The sequence below is a fragment of the Eptatretus burgeri genome, chromosome 10 (genome assembly GCF_056783735.1).
Source record: "Eptatretus burgeri isolate ZD-2024b chromosome 10, Ebu_testis_v1, whole genome shotgun sequence".
Classification (NCBI taxonomy): Eukaryota; Metazoa; Chordata; class Myxini; order Myxiniformes; family Myxinidae; genus Eptatretus; species Eptatretus burgeri.
Window position 1 is genome coordinate 93,453,005 of NC_140970.1, and position 12,249 is coordinate 93,465,253.

Genomic DNA, 12,249 nt, shown 5'->3' on the forward strand with positions numbered 1-12,249 from the left:
AAAAGGCCGAGAGGAGCGTCCGTTCGCAGTCGTGAGTCGGTGGAGTCTGGAATCGGTGGAGAGTCAGTCTGGAGAGGTCGGGGAGTCGACTGGAAGCCTGAAGCCTGGAGAACACAGTTGGGGGAGAAGTCGAGGAGAGCGGAGGACACGTGAGCTGGGAGCGTGGCCAAACCTGCTGTGCCACGCAGACCTGCGTGTTCGAGTGGAGAGAGCCGGAGAGAGCTCGCCAACCCGCGCCAAATGGTCTGAGGTGATCGGGCTTCGGCACAGTTCGAGCATCGCTGAGGGACGGACGGGTTCTTACAGAGAGCGTCAACTTTGGAAGAGCATCAAGACTCGTTCGTTCATCTCAATGCGTCATCGGCTGAGGCCCGAATCACCCGGTCGCTTGGCAAGGCCTGGGCTCAACTGCGGCTACGCTAGCTGCCGTGGGAACGGGACGTCGCGGGTCGCCCCATCGAGGCACCACGATGGTGGAGTTAACCTGCAACGGTCTCGTGGAACTCCTTCGGTCCGCCAAACTCCACGTTATAAAGGCCTACGGGCCCAGTCTGACCCCCTTGTCTTTGAGGGGGTCTTTCCTTGTTTATTTGTGTGAATGTTGTGGCGCCATGTCCGCAAGTAGAACTGTATGAGTGACTGTACATAATAAATAGACGGTATTAACTCGTTCCTTTGCATTGTGTTTGGCTGTATAATTGCATGTGTGTATTTTGTATTGATTCCATACCTGCATGACTGCATACATGTGGGAAATAATAAATGTGCTTGTTTGAATGTGAACCTGTTCGTCGTGCCATTTTCCCCGTTGAAACGCCGTATTGCATTTTGGAATGGTAGCGGGCTTTTTGATAGCCGATAAAAGAATCGGGTCCAGCGAGGTCTCGCGATAATACCCTGCTCGGTTATCCCAGAATGGAACGAACCGCTTAAGCGGTTTGTGTCCAAGCAGACCTCGCTGAGGTACGGTCTCTCGGTAGGCTGCCCGCACGAATAATTAGGTATATCGACAATTCGGAGATTGACCCTGTCGCGCGCGGGTACAATATTGACTAGGCCGTGGTGTGCGCTTGGAGCACACCCGCGACTGGTTTTCGGCGTTGTTCCGGAAAGTCGCAACTGAATTGTTCGTCCGGTGGGCGTACGGCCGCGATTCGCCTAAAAGCGGCTGTCCGCACGACGGCGGTCGCAGAATTCGTAACAATATAGACATATGTATGTCATATACATACATACGTATGTATGTATGTATGTATATGATATATGTATATATATATATATATTCATTAAGATATATACATATGTATATCATATCCATACATACGTATGTATTTATGTATGTATGCATGTATGTATGTATATGTTTTGATATTCATTAACATATATACATATGTATATCATATACATACGTATGTATGTATGTACGAGGTGTGTTCAAAAAGTATCCAACCTTAATTTTTCGTGCGTAAACAAATGAAGCTTGGGAGGCGTGGTTTGGTGCACGTATGTAGGCGATCCTAATCCGTATGAGTGAATATTTTCCCGCCTGCAGAAGCTGTCAGTTGCCGACAGACCGCCGATGAGTGAGGAAGTGTAAGTGAGTGCCGTCGGATTTTCGTTTTTGATAAAATGACGGAAAAACTTGAACAACGCTACTGCATCAAATTTTGTGTAAAGCTTGGCGATTCCCAAATGGAAACGATCCGCAAGATTCAACTGGCCTTTGGGAACGAAGCAATGGGCACCACACAGATAAAAGAGTGGTACAACCGCTTCAAAGATGGTCGCACATCAGTGGAAAGTGAAGCACGTTCTGGTAGGCCCTCAACATCCCGAAATGAGATCGTCATAGACCAAGTGAGCACCCTGCAGATGCAGGATTGTCGAATCACGATCAGAGAACTTGCAGACGAGGCGGGCGTCAGCATTGGATCCATTCATTCCATTGTGACTGAGGATTTGGGCTTAAGGAGAATCTCAGCAAAGTTCTTGCCAAAGCTGCTAACGATCGAGCAGAAGCAACTCCGTTTGGAGATCGCACAGGACATGCTGGAGACTGTGAACAGCGATCCCAACTTCTTCAACACAGTGATCACTGGTGATGAGACCACAGTGATCCGTCATTTTGTCAAAAACGAAAATCCGACGGCGCTCACTTACACTTCCTCACTCATCGGGGGTCTGTCGGCGACTGACAGCTTCTGCAGGCGGGAAAATATTCCCGTATACGAATTAGGATCGCCTACATACGTGCACCAAACCACGCCTCCCTAGCTTCATTTGTTTACGCAAGAAAAATTAAGGTTGGATACTTTTTGAACACACCTCGTACGTATGTATGTATGTATGTATGCATGTATGTATGTATGTATGCATGTACATGGTGTTTCAAAAAGAATGATGCAACTTTAAATGTTTATTGACAAAGAAACAGAAACCTCAGGAACATGAGCCAAACTTTTCTTGAAAGTGTATGACATGGTATTTTCTATCACTGATTGCTACCGCAGTAAGTCACTGCCCGAGTTAGTGTGAGCCAAAGTTCTGAACTTGGCATTTCCGCAAAATGACTTGGTGAGTGAGTTCCTCAGGTGCAAAGCGAAAGAGTGGAGAAGAGTGAGTGATTAGAGTTGGATCACTGGGCAATAAGTGGAGCATTATACCACTGCCAGTGTGAAACAGCTCATGAGCACAAGTCATCGGCCCAGAGCAGAGATGTGTTACTAGGTGTGACTGTTTGCTGGCCCTCAACATCTTGTAGACCATCCACTGTTTTATCTCCATGATGGGGCTATTTCATTCTGTCCTATTATTTCCTTGTTATTACCACCTACTCTGTCCACAACACTTGTTTGACTGAACTGATCATCACGTATTTGGCATCAAGTGTTTTTTTACATTCAAAGAGGAGGTCCAACAGCTGGCTGTGGCATCGGAGCAGAAATTTGCAGCTGCACAGAAAATACCAATAACAAGAAACCACCACAACAGTATCACATCAGATCATGCTGACACAGCAGATGCTGAAATATAAAGAAATGTCCAGCACAGAATCTTGCTTCTGCTGCACAGATTTAAAGGTGAGTGAGGCAACATATACACAGGAGTGGCACCTTTGCCGAAACAGTGACATGAAGAAAGAGGTCTGGGGTCTCCAAGAGAACTGCATGAAAAGACCAGGGACGGTGTTGGGCCACAATGTTGACCATAACAGTTTAACTGCATGCCATTGAGGTGGGTGTTTGTTGCAGAGGTAGGGGCCAGAGAGGGTGAATTTGCGGTTGGCACCTTGCCGTGCTTGGCAGTGCAGTTAGTGTGCACTTAGCAGGAGATTATGCAGTTGTGTTTAATTTTGTCTGTGGGCTGGTTTTGGAGTGAGGTCCGTTGCCCTTGCCTGTTTTGATTTGGCATCTGCCTTCCCAGTAGAAATAGTGCAAAGTGGATGAGAATAGATTATAGAGGGATGAAGGACACAGACATGAAGAGGAATGGGTGAGGGGGGAAAATAATAATGACAAGTAAAAACGATGAGAGAGTGTGGATGAAGTGCATTCATTTTAGATAGTATGTACATGCAAAGTTTGTAAAACCAACAATTTCACATTTTCAGACAAAATATCCAGTTGATTGTGTTTCTGTAGTTTTTACAATTTTTTCAATCAAGTTGATGCTGTTTTTTCTTCAATGAATCAAAGGTAATTAAGCAATCCCTGAGTTTTTTAATTAAATATAATTTTGTGAAACACATGTGTGCAGCAGGATTGAACAGGAATTTATTCCTTACCCACACAGCTGTTGTTGATTCGATAATAGCCATTTTCACAATCACATTGGTACAGGCCGATGGTGTTTGTGCAAATTTCGTTCTTCCCTCTGCAGAATGAGGTTCCAGGTTTGCATTCATCGATGTCTGAGAGACAGGAACAGAGCAGTGTAACATTGTTATAAACCATTTGTTTAATTTTTTACTATTGTACAAGATAGTCAAACTTACATTATTAACAAATACATCCTCTTTGTGATTTGTTAAGTTTTTCGTTACTTCTGCCAGAGAAGGTGGAAGGAGGTCATGTTTTCACCCCTCTCTGTCTGTTTGTTTGTCTGTGTGCAGGATATCTCAAAAAGTTGTGGCAGATTCGGATAAAATTTGGTGGGCAGGTTAGGTGTGTGACAAGAATGAACTGATCAGATTTTGGTGAAGATCCAGATATGGATCCGACGACGAGAATTTTTAAGTGATTCTTCACAATTGAGAGATCAGGCTAAACTGATATGTAGCATGATATCTCAAAAAGTGGTGGACAGATTCGGATTAAACTTGGTGGAAATATTGGGTATGTGACAAGGAAGAAAGGATTCAATTTTGGTGAAGATCCGAATCTGCATCCGGATATGGGAATTATTTAATTTTAAAAGTGATCTTCAGGATTGAGAGATGAGGCTAAAAACGATATAAAGCATGATATTTCAGGAATTGAATTGGGCCTGAAATGTTCTATTGGATCAGTCATTGCATGGCGGAGGTATGCGCTCTATGAGTGCCCTTCCAGTAAATATCTGTTTCCACCTGAAGTGCCTTCAAGTCTGAGCTGGAAACAAGTTTATGTACAATTTCTCTAAAACACACAATATTCTCCTTTTACCTTCTTATCTCACTTTTTTAAGAGCCTCATTCTTCATTCGAAAACATTTAATCCATCAGTTTTATTTTAGTCATTTTGTCCATAACTATATCAGGCATGAAACATGTCATTCTTATTTTTGGACGAGGTGAAAATCCGGTGCTTTTTAACACGGCAAGATCAATAGTACAATTGAGAGAGGGGTACCGAGTTGAGAATGTAAAAGAAAAAACAGAAGGAAGATGGCGGTATTGGAATGGATGGGAAAAAAAGGTAAGGGAGGTTGAGCAGACGAGGAGGAAAGGGGGATGGAGTGAAGTGGGGAAAGAGATTTAAATTCTGCTTTGTTATATGAAAACTGTTTGGTGAATGCAAACATGAGAATTTGTTTTTCGTAAAATTCTCCTTTCTTTCGAAAGTATATATTTGTTTTCCGAAGGGTTTAATTGCTTGCTGCTACCTCTTGCTTGAAACCAACAGGATGGCACAGAGGTAGTGCACTTCCGTTTTACCTGTCTAGTCAGTTCAATTCTTGACTCAACTATAATCTATCAGATTGGTGCTTTGCAAGCAAGAATTTTGCATCAAAAAAGTGTTCCGTCCCTCAAATTTCGATGAGTTGTGGGTTGTGGGCCCATCATCCAGCATTGACTTCTGGTTGATGTTGAATATCCCGTGATGTCGTTAAAACGAGTTGTTGAACAATGCTGACTTGTGGCCAAATTACAAATTCTTACCCTCACTAATTGATAAAGTCCAATCCCCAAGTTGGGGCTCAACCACCTTTCAACCAATATGAACCAAAACGGTCGATGGTCAGAGTTTGACATGCTCGAGGTATCAACATCTCTTGTTTGTTATATTTGATAGAATATGAATATTTGATGGAATATTTGAGATAATACGACTCAGCTCAAGAGAAGAATCATGAGCGGAGTCGGCTGTGGTGCCATTTGAAGAGAGGGGAGGAATGGAAGTAGAGCATGCACCAGTGATAAACTTAAACAAGGTGCAACCAGATTTTAGAGGGTGGAGACAAATTTGAGAGTTCAATCTGGAGGTTGGACAGATGTTGTTTTCTGGCTCTCCTGAGAGTGGACACACATTTGTTGCAGATTTTCGGTCGCCTTTGAATGCACTATGATTGCCTGAGGTCAGATTTAAATTCCAGGAAGAGAAGGCAAGTTGTTTCAGAGTAACTGCCTCACCACAGGTTTCAGTGTATCATGGGCGTGAAGAAGGGTAGGATAATTGGAGATGAGAAGGGATTAATCTGTGTATGAGACAGCAGGTTTCTCTGGAATAATTCCCAGACTGAGACAATATCAAGACAGTTAATACAGGAGAGGAGTACTGAAGAGAGATGGCTGCTTGAAGTCCCTGCGAATCTGCTTGAGTAAAAGGCCAGACTCGCCAGCACTGAGGAAGCTCTCTGAGAATAGCCAGGGAGATGTGGACTTTCACAAGAATACAATCAGATGAACCAAATGGAGCAGAGGAAGAGCAGGAGACATTTGCGGGGAAGTTTCTCATAACCAAGTCCAGAATGGAGGATTGCCATTGGACAAAATCCCGGTTGGAAAGTTTACAGATTGAGTCAGTCCCATGGAGTCACAGGTGTCCTATTCTGAAGTGTCATGGCTGGTGAGGGAGGTACCAACACCCAGCGAACTTGCATGGTGACAATCTGAATTACCACGTATGAGGAAGAGAGAGTTGCATTGTCTGAGAGAGTGTTTTGTCGGTGTTGCTGAGAGAGATGTAGAAGGAGTCGTCACTGTTAAGTGGACGTTCCAACATACAGATGAACAAGAGGAGGGAGCGGAGGGGAAGTCGCAGCCAGAGGTACTCCTGGAGGTTGGGAAGTGTAAGTGCTTGTACATTGACAGTGAGAAATTGAGGTATTGATGTAAAGTGCAACTCCGCCGCTGGGGCGTGGTTCAGGCTTATCGAATCTGAGATAATAACCAGGGAGAGACACTAAATAGTCAGGGACATCCTGAGGGAGGAATGATTCTGTTGAACAGATGATGTGTGGTTTATCGGCAGTGGCCTGAATTGAGAGATCTGTCGGATTCGAGTGGAGAGCTCGGATGTTTGAGGTCCACACAGTGAGAGAGAGAGAGAGAGAGAGAGAGAGAGAGAGAGAGAGAGAGAGAGAGAGAGAGAGAGAGAGAGAGAGAGAGAGAGAGAGAGAGAGAGAAAGAAAGAGAGAGAGAGAGAGAGAGAGAGAGAGAGAGAGAGAGAGAGAGAGAGAGAGAGAGAGAGAGAGAGAGAGAGAGAGAGAGAGAGAGAGAGAGAGAGAGAGAGAGAGAGAGAGAGAGAGAGAGAGAGAGAGAGAGAGAGAGAGAGAGAGAGAGAGAGAGAGAGAGAGAGAGAGAGAGAGAGAGAGAGAGAGAGAGAGAGAGAGAGAGAGAGAGAGAGAGAGAGAGAGAGAGAGAGAGAGAGAGAGAGAGAGAGAAGAGGCTTTGGGGGGGTGGAGGTGTGAGGGGAAGGTGTGGGGGAAGGTTTGAGAATGTGTGGTGTGGGGGAAGGTTTGAACATGTGAGGTGAAAGAAGGAAGGTGTGGGGGAAGGTTTGAGTGAGGTGTGCGGGGGAAGGTTTGTGTGTGTTGGATGTGGGGGAAGGGTTTAGAGAGTGGGGTGAGAAGGAAGCATTGAGAGGGCGTGTTGAAAATAAATGCAGAAAGAGGGGACATGAAGCTTTGAGAGCGTGGGGTGGGGGTGGATGCGTTTTCTGATTTCAAATTCTCAACTTTGACAAACGGAAACCAGAAAGAGCAATCAGATATTGCAGACCCTCAACAGAACTTGTTTTGTGTGGTATGTTGTTTGTGTAGTTTTGTGTGGTGTATTTTTTGTGGAATGTATGTACTGGTGTGTTATGTAATTAATAAAACACATAATTAGAACTGCCACCTAATAACTGCTGGCAGTGATGCACGGGTACCAAGACGTCCCACTTTGATCGGACACCTGACCCTGATCCTTGACAATTTTTATTATTATTCAATTGAATTAAAATGGGATTAAAATAAATTCCATTCAGATCAAAGACCAAATAGGTACAGTCCTGCATTGGAGTAATCAGAAGGAACCAAAAGAAGCAAAAAGAAAAGATGAAGTCATCACGAGGAACATGGATCGGATTCGCATTTCAGCTGCTTCTCTTCGATCCTCAAACACATCCAGGCACAGCCAAGTGAGCCTTTTTCAAAAAAAATAAAAATAGAAAAAAAACCCACATAAAAAAATTATGAAACTCTGGCTGCCAGACCATGTGTCCGATGAAGTTGAAATTCAAAACATATATTCCCCATCACTACTGGATCCCAACTCTGAAGTTTCACGTCGATTGATTAAGCAGTTCCAGAGAAAACATTATTTAAGATTTTCTTAAATCTAATATGGCTGCCAAGCCATGTGCCATCAATTATTCCTGAACAACCTTGTACACACATGCCTTGGGGAACATTTATGTGGTTTCCCCTTGATCTGTCTGGCTTTCTGGAGAAGATTTTTATGTTTTCGGGTAAATCCAATATGGCTGCCAAACCATGTGAACGATGATGTCATATGTGCGAACCTTTTGTTCCTCATAGATAAGCAGTCATATGTGTAAAGTTTTCCCTCAATCTGTTCAGCCATTTCAGAGAAGATTTTTGAAGATTGTTTTTAAAAAAAAAACAACGTGGCTGCCGAATCTCGTGACCGATGACATTATCAAAAAAAGAATTGTGGACCATTTTATCCCTCGATGACCCTCAAAAATTTCCATACTGATTGGATGTAGCATTCTACATATGCAACTATGAGGTCACAACAAAGGCATTGATGATGGATGTGGAGAAAAACACAAAATTCTTTGCAGACAAACAAACAAACAAAAAGAAGACATCATGCAGAGCATGTACTTGCAAAATCCATGAGACAAATTGGACCTCAAACATAATTGGTGGTTGAATTCAATGACCAAATATGCAACTCCTCTTCAAAATTCAAGTCAATCAGATGAAAAATGACAATTTTAGAAATCTGGCTATTGACGACTTTTTGGCCTGTGTTGACATTTTGGCCGATGTTGACCTAAAAAATACTTGCTTGCTGAATTCAGTGAACTGATGCATAAATCCTCTTCAAATTTCAAATTAATTGGATGTAAAATTTAGGATTTTAGAAATCTCACCTGTTGTGGACCTTTTGGCTATGTTGACCTTTTGACCTCAAAAACAGTAGGCTTCTTCCTTCTGACAAACTCTTCATGTGGTGAAGTTTCCTGAAGATCGGTTTAAAGATGTGGCGATTGACAGACAGACAAACAGAGAGAATAACAAAATCAGGTCAGGTCCACTTTCCTCCGGTACTCCAGGGGCCTCCATCTGGCCCTCCTCCAGGCAGATGCCTGGCCCAGCCCCATCTCCTTGATATGTTGATCAATATGCTGCAACTCTGAGGCACGTGGTCGGCCGGTTGGCCTCCTCCACACACGAGGCTCCCGCGCTGAGAGAATCTGGTGAGCAGGATCAACATCAGGAAAATGAGCCACTTGTCCGTACAGCCGCAGCTGACACTCACGGGCAACGCAGGTGACAAATGTCATTTGAGTCTCTCTCAGCAACCGCTCGTTCAACACAAAGTTTGACCAGTGAGAGCCAAGGATTCTCCGAAGAGACCTGGAACCAAATGAATGAAGTCTCCATCTCAGATCCCTGGTCAGAGTCCAAGTCTCACATCCGAAGAGCAAGACTGGAAGCACCAAGGACCTAAAGACTCAGACTTTCGTCCTCCTGCACAGGTACTGACAGTGCCACACCCCATGATCCAGTGAATCCATGAATCCCCAGGCCCATCCTAGAAGTCTATTGACCTCTAAATCACAGCCAGCAGAAACGCGAATATCACTGCCAAGGTAAGTGAATCTCTCCGTGACCTCAACAACCTCACCTCAAACAGGTGCAGACAAGATAGCAGCATCTAATATGTCATTGAAAGTCTGGATCTTAGTTTTCACCCAGGAAACCCTTAATTCCAGGGGCTCCGACTCCTCAATCAGCATCTCGAGGGCCAACAAAAGGATATCCAGAGTCTCCGGAAAAGATGACTGCATCATCAGCGAAATCAAGGTCAGAGATCTTGACATTCCCAAACGATGCACTGCAGCTTGATCTCTCTGACATCCTCCCCAGAATCCAGTCCATTCAGAGTAAAGTTCAGAGATCAGATTGATCAGTTTTGGTGGCACCCCCCGAAGTCTAAGAATCCTCCAGAGGGCAACCCAATTCACTGAATCAAACGCTTTGCAGATATCAACATAGGCTGCATGCAGCCCCTGCTGAAACTCTCATCTGCATTTGGTGAGGACCCGAAGGGCAAGGATGCAGTCAATTGTTGATCTCTTTGGTGTAAAGCCTGACTGCTCTGGGCACTGGTGCTCAAGCAAATGGTGATGAAGCATCACCACTCGGTAACAGACAGCAGTGTCACCCGTTAGTTGTTGCAGTCCTGGCGATCTTCCTTCCCTTTCCAGAGAGGGATGACAAGGCCCCTCTTCCAGTCAGTTGGGATGATGCCTGTGTTCCAGGAAGAGCCAGAACTGTATGCAATGACATAAGTACAGCATTTCCACCAGCCTTGAGAAGTTCAGCATGGATGCCACAGATACCACGAGCTTTAGCCCATTTAAACTGATTCACAGCAGCCTGTATTTCCACAAATGTAGGTGGATCACAGTTGATTGGAGGGTCAGTAATAGGGATAGTAATACCCCTGACATCCAACTCAACAGCTGGTAGATCAGCCTGGGGAAGCCTCTCAAAGTAACCGGCCCAGTGGGCCTTCCCATCGGAATCCTCGGTGAAATGCCCACCACCCTCCACTCTATTTGCAGTGCACAGAGGGACGGGCTTGGAGGAACGCAATACGTGAATTCCCCTGAAAGCAGGACGAGAATCGCTTGACCACATTTGATGTTCTACCCCATCACAGATTCTTCGCGCATTAGCTTCCTTGTCCAACCTCAGTGCATGTACAGTTTTACGACTCCACTGCCTGAACAGCTCAGCTCTGCCATTGAGCTTCACCCTCCAACTCTGGTCAATGGTATCCAGTGTCCCCTGAGAGACAAAATTCTTCTTTTGTCTGTCAATTGAGAGTCAATTTTGTGTCTCAATAACAAAATTCGCTGACGAATATACTTTAAAAATCTACGATTTTGCAAGTAACAAACAAACGGACCCAAACACAATACCCTCTCCTTCAGCGAGGGTAATAAAGATCATGGGATTGGAGATTAGATCGCTTGTGAAATGTATGGATAAACACTGTGGTGTATATGAGCGGGGATGAGGGGGTGGGGTTTTGGTGGACGAGGCGCAGAGCAGACAAACACCTTGGGAAAAACTCGAAGGGCACTCGCTGGAGAGTGCATACCTCAACCACGTAATGCCTGATCCAGGAGAACATATCAGGCCCAATACATTTTTGAAATATCATGCAACACAATAATAAATCGTTTTTGGCCATATCTCACAACGGCGAAGAATCACTTTTAAAATTTTATGAATCTCGTATCCAGATCCGGATTCCAATCTTCACCAAAATCGAATTGTTTCTTCCTTGTCACACACTCAACCTGTCCACCAAGTTTCATCCGAATCCGTGCACAATTTTTGAGATATTGTGCTATATACCGTTTTCGCCCTTTGTCCCAATGGTGAAGAATCACTCAAAAATTATCAGATCCGAATCCCGATTTGGATCTTCACCAAATTTGAATCATTTCTTCCTTGTCACACACCCAACCTGTCCACCAAGTTTCATCCGAATCCGTTCACAATTTTTGAGATATCCTGCACACAAACAGACAAACAAACCGACAGAAAGGGGGAAAATGTAACCTCCTTCACTTTTGGTGGCGGAAGTGAAAATTGTTTTTAAGAAGAGACATATGCCATCGTAGAGAAGAACACATGTAGTATTTGTGAAGAAGAAACAAGGGTTGTATTTGCATTCTTAACATGTTTTTTTCAACATGAAGTGTTTATATTTAATGTAGATTTAGTTTGGATAAAAAACGGGGAATGCAGAACCAGAAGCAGAAGGAAATTCATTAGAAATGAGATTGTTTCCTTGTGCTCACAAAGTGAAAAGCGGGGTTAAACGATTGGTCACGTCCGTGTGCCATTGATACGTGTGCTGTACGTGCTTTCGTATGTACGTGCATGTACGTGTCTGCATATTAAAAATCCATTGTCTCAGCAATCGTAAGTCTGATTGACACGAAATTTTCCAAAATGGTGCGCATCCCCCTGGAGAATTTTTATTCTTGATTATGATATCATAAATCACATGGTACAGGCACTATCTTGGAAAAACCAAAAAAATTTGCACATCTATAGCTCCGAAACCACTCCACAGAAAAAAAATTACACACGGCTCATTGTCAAGTACTCCCAATGCGGAATAAGATGTGTTAATGATGAAGTCATCGCTGTCTTCATTATGACGTCATAATTCAACAAGTACATTGCTTGATTCCAAAAGTAATGAATCATTTTTTCTTTGCAACGGTTGGCCCAATTGAAACGAAATTTTGACCATAGGTGTACCTCCTCCTAAAGGAATTTATC

The 12,249-nt window shown here is 43.9% G+C and overlaps 1 protein-coding gene across 5 annotated transcripts in view; it reads right to left on the reverse strand.

Annotated features, from left to right (window-relative positions):
• Positions 1–12,249, reverse strand: part of LOC147019139 (fibronectin-like) — a 104,649-nt gene that overhangs the window by 14,036 nt on the left and 78,364 nt on the right. For all 5 annotated transcript variants that reach the window (XR_015062767.1, XM_085900015.1, XM_085900013.1 and 2 more), the window contains one exon: positions 3,785–3,910. Coding sequence is in view for 4 of the 5 variants with exons in the window: in XM_085900015.1 (XP_085756141.1) it covers positions 3,785–3,910 (126 nt within the window). In the remaining variant the exon portion in view is untranslated. The remainder of the gene's footprint in view (positions 1–3,784; positions 3,911–12,249) is intronic.